This window comes from Silene latifolia, chromosome Y, assembly GCF_048544455.1.
Source record: "Silene latifolia isolate original U9 population chromosome Y, ASM4854445v1, whole genome shotgun sequence".
Lineage (NCBI taxonomy): Eukaryota > Viridiplantae > Streptophyta > Magnoliopsida > Caryophyllales > Caryophyllaceae > Silene > Silene latifolia.
Window position 1 is genome coordinate 205,853,911 of NC_133538.1, and position 4,207 is coordinate 205,858,117.

Below are 4,207 nucleotides of genomic sequence, written 5' to 3' on the forward strand. Positions count from 1 at the left end.
AGTTTCGACATTAGAAATCGCTTCATAAAATGGTATCATCGACCTCTCTCCTTCATCATAAGGCATGTCGTCATCATAAAGCGGAGTATTTTATAATCGTATAAAACCGAGTATTTTACATTTCTACGAGTTCATCGCAGGACGCTTTGTTGATGCAATGGCAAAGATCAAATCATGATGACTGACGAGCACTTTCGAAATGTTGATGATTGAGACCCAACTATTTTTATCTTATTAGGAAACAGGAAACATTTTGATGGAAATATATAAGCAGAATCTTAAATAAACGACGGAGTAGTACTTAACAAACAAAGATTCAAAACCAAACTAGTATAGCAGAAACTTAAATACTCGGTACTTCTTTGCAACATCATCGAAAACAATACATACTTCTATTATACCAAAAAACTCATTTTTCTTTATAAATCAAACCTTTCCGGGAAGGATGGAAATAGATAGCTTCGCCATTTGTAGTCGTAATTTTGGGACCATCTTTTCGAGACATCTTGAAAAATCTCCCATTAAATTCAACATCACAACAACTGGAGATTGTTGGCCATTGATAGAGTTTCTCGCACAACTTTAACTCATGTTCTTGATTACTCAAACAATTAGGCGACGGCAGCCAGTCCCAGTCTTGATGAAAATCATTTACTCTAAGATTGAAGTGCTCCAAATTGCAAGTGCTTCTTAACAAATGCACTATAAGGCGTGTTAATGATTTCGCGGGTTTGCAATAAGTTACCCAGTTATCGATTTCCACATTTATCGACTTTATCCATCTGAGTGCTCGTCGTGAGGTGCTTACATTGCCAGCATTTCGGTACAATGGCTCGTTATAATTATTGACACCCCAAAATTTCAGGGTCAAAACATCTACTTTAGGACACATCTTTAACAATGACAACAGAGTATTTAAACTATGGCTCCATTTCATATTAATTGTGAGCCGAGTAACATTGTGTAACACCGTAGATAAGGCATCTACTGCAGAAATATCAATGGTAAGGATCCTTACTTTAGAAATTGCCTCATAAATATCTGATTGATCTTGGTGAAGATCAGTAAATTCAATTTTCGTTTCACGCAGCATAATCGGTTCCTCCTCAAAAGAAAAGGTTAAGCATTTTGGAGCAAAAATAGCCAAGTACTCTAAATTTGGGGCATTAATCACAATTGTACCGCTTTGCAAAGTCTCGTCGATATTGCTAGCCCAGCAATCTAACGACAATTTTACAAGTGACGGACAAGCCTTAACTAGTTTTTCAATCCATTGATAATTCCGACCAAAGTGAATGGTTAAGTTCTTCAAATTTGGAAGATTGATGGTATCAGAATCCTCAGGGAATCGCCAATCATCATACGAGCCACTTTTGGAACCCAATTCAATCGACACTAGCGACTGCGTTTGGAAAATAACACTTGGTAATGTATATATATTATCCCAACAAGAAGTATCACGCCATGTTACCTTAAGTTGATGGACGTTCCGGTTACAAACGTCGCGAATTACAATATCCATGAGAGGCGCCCAATAGTCCAGATCAAAGGATTTTTTGAAATCGATATTGAAGGTATGGATAAAAGGTGAGGTAATTTGTCTCATGGTTTCATTCAATGTGGTATCGAGATTACGTAAGTTATAAGTCTCGCGGAAGGCGATGTCAATAGAGGTTGTGTTGGACCAGAGACCACGCCATCGACGGGATAAAGTTCCGGTAGCGATGGCTAATTGGAGAGGAAGAAGGGAAATAATTCCGATAAGAATGTCGTCAGGGAGATAGCTCAGCCTGTCGATACTTCGATTACTACTTCTTCTATCGTTCTCGTTCGTCGTCGCCATCTTTGCTAAGTTTTCAAAGGTTTTTAGGGTTTATGTCTTTTAGCTTTTCTCTTTGCAAGAATTTTCTGATTTTGCTTCTATTTTTTTTTTTCTATGTCAATCTCGGCTATAAGTTAAGGATATTTTATACATTCATTATAAATAACGTAGTTTCTTAATTGCATGCTCAATTATACGAGCATACAAATTTCCATAAAATTTTCATAAATATTCTTCTCCTTATAAAAATAGAAACTAGAATATTGAGATTTTCCCAAAAATAAACATGCCCCACGATAGTATTAATTAGTATAAAGATGTTATTTATTTAACATGCACAAATATAATATAAGTATGTTATATTTTGAAAATTATTATAAGATAAATAAATTAAGCTAGATTTCCAAAAAATATAATATTTCATACTTATTTCGATTTGATTTAATGCATATATGTATTATTTTTATAGAAACATATAAACCTCCTAAAATTGAATGTCAAAATAGTAAAAGTAATTCTGTTAGTAGAGAAAAGAACTGTAATAACACTTAATATAATAATATGATAGCAATCACTCATTTAAATAGTCAAAATAACAATATTAGCGGCGAGGGTAGTAGTGAAAGTAATAGAAGTAACAACGGGAGTAGCGAAATTATCAATATTAGCTAACCAATTGATTTAAGTAAAATATTAATAGCGAGAGTAAATTTGTCTTATAATTTATTTCATCGTAATTTTAAGATGTCATAGAAATATATATTAATGATAAATTTATGAGTTATGCAACTTTAAAATAATTTTTTTTATTTAATTGAAAATAAAATTTTATGCTAAATAAAGTTATTTCTAGCAATCTTGCTATTAATATTTTACTTAAATCAATTGGTTATAAGGTATCATTATCTTGTAGCTTATAAGGTATCATGAGTTCTTGTGTTATTTGCAAAATGCAAACCTATCCACTCAAGTCTCTAATCTTTAGTAGTGAGCCATATTTTATTGTAGCTTGATTTGTCATGTAGTTATTTCTAGCAATCTTGCTTACAAGGTATCATTATCTTGTAGCTTGAATATGCCCACTTTATAAAACCAACCAATAAAAAGCAAGTGCCTTGAAATCAAGCATGTAGCTTGGTAGAGCGGGTGTAGCTTTCTAGCAGGTTGTATTTTTTCGACTCAGATGGTAAGCAACCTGCCTAAAAACTTTAATAAATTGCAAACATGTCCTTTGTTATAACCATTGGAGATGCTCATTTTTTTTTTGGATCGAAAGAACATTAATTAAAAAGACGTCCAGTTCAAGAAAGAACATTGGAGATGCTCATTGCTTCAATTTATTTGCAAACAAGCAGGCAGCAGCACATCATATCTGCTGGAAAGATGGACTACTTAGAGCAACTCCAATGGCAAGCTTTAAGACCTTGTAGCTTGCCTTTTCACATCATATTTCTAAGAGCAACTTCAATGGCAAGCTTTAAGACCTTGTAACTTGCCTTTTCACATCATATTTCTAAGCAACATAAATTCTAAGCTACATTGTTCTTCAATGGTGAACTACAATATACTGTAGCTTGCAATACCCCCACATGATAATAAATCATATATTTTAAATTATTTTTTGATTTTTTAATTACTTTTTTACCATTTAAAAGTTAAGCTACAAGTTAAACATGTAGCTTGGTAGAGCTACACTTGCTTATAAGCATGAGCATATTTTTCATCTCCAATGGTCAGCATACCGCTTGAAAACTTTTGATAATTGCAAACAAGTCCTTAAATGCAACCATTGGAGTTGCTCTTATGGTCTACGGACGGGTCGGATATAGGAGTACACATTTTCATTGTTAGGGTGCAAACCCTTGTCCCACATTGGTAGAATAAAGATGGAAGATCATCTTTATAAGTGTCCAGAAAATATAATAGTACGAGGCCTTTTGGGAAGGAGCCCAAGAGTAAATCCGTGAGGGCTTGGCCCAAAGCGGACAATATCGTACTATTATGGTTTGTGGACACAGATGCAGCAGAGGCCCAACACGTGATATTCACGCTTCCGCACAACAAGTGGTATCAGAGCCCAAGGTTCGACTTGGGCTAGACACGATTACACGAGGATGCATCAACAGGCCCAAGACTTGAAGTTGTACACCATAAGTCATGGAACTCCTAGCTCGGGGTGAGTCCTTGAGTAGACCCGGTCCAGGGTTAAATGGATGAAAGGCGTCATAGGTCTTGTGGGACAAAAGACCATTTGTGTACTAGAACTGTTGATCAGGTGGACCCTTATCAGATTGGGTGCCACAGGTCTGGTGGATCCTTTCCAGGTTGAATGCCAGAGACCGTTTGTGTTCTAGGACTTCTGAAGTGACGGACCCGGTCCAGGGT

General features: G+C 35.4%; 1 protein-coding gene across 1 annotated transcript; it reads right to left on the bottom strand.

The window, feature by feature from the left end:
- Nucleotides 1-409: 409 nt before the first annotated feature.
- On the bottom strand, nucleotides 410-1,843 carry LOC141629949 (F-box/LRR-repeat protein At3g26922-like). The gene has a single exon (XM_074442859.1). The coding sequence runs from the start codon at nucleotides 1,841-1,843 to the stop codon at nucleotides 410-412; it is 1,434 nt and encodes a 477-aa protein (XP_074298960.1).
- Nucleotides 1,844-4,207: the final 2,364 nt, after the last annotated feature.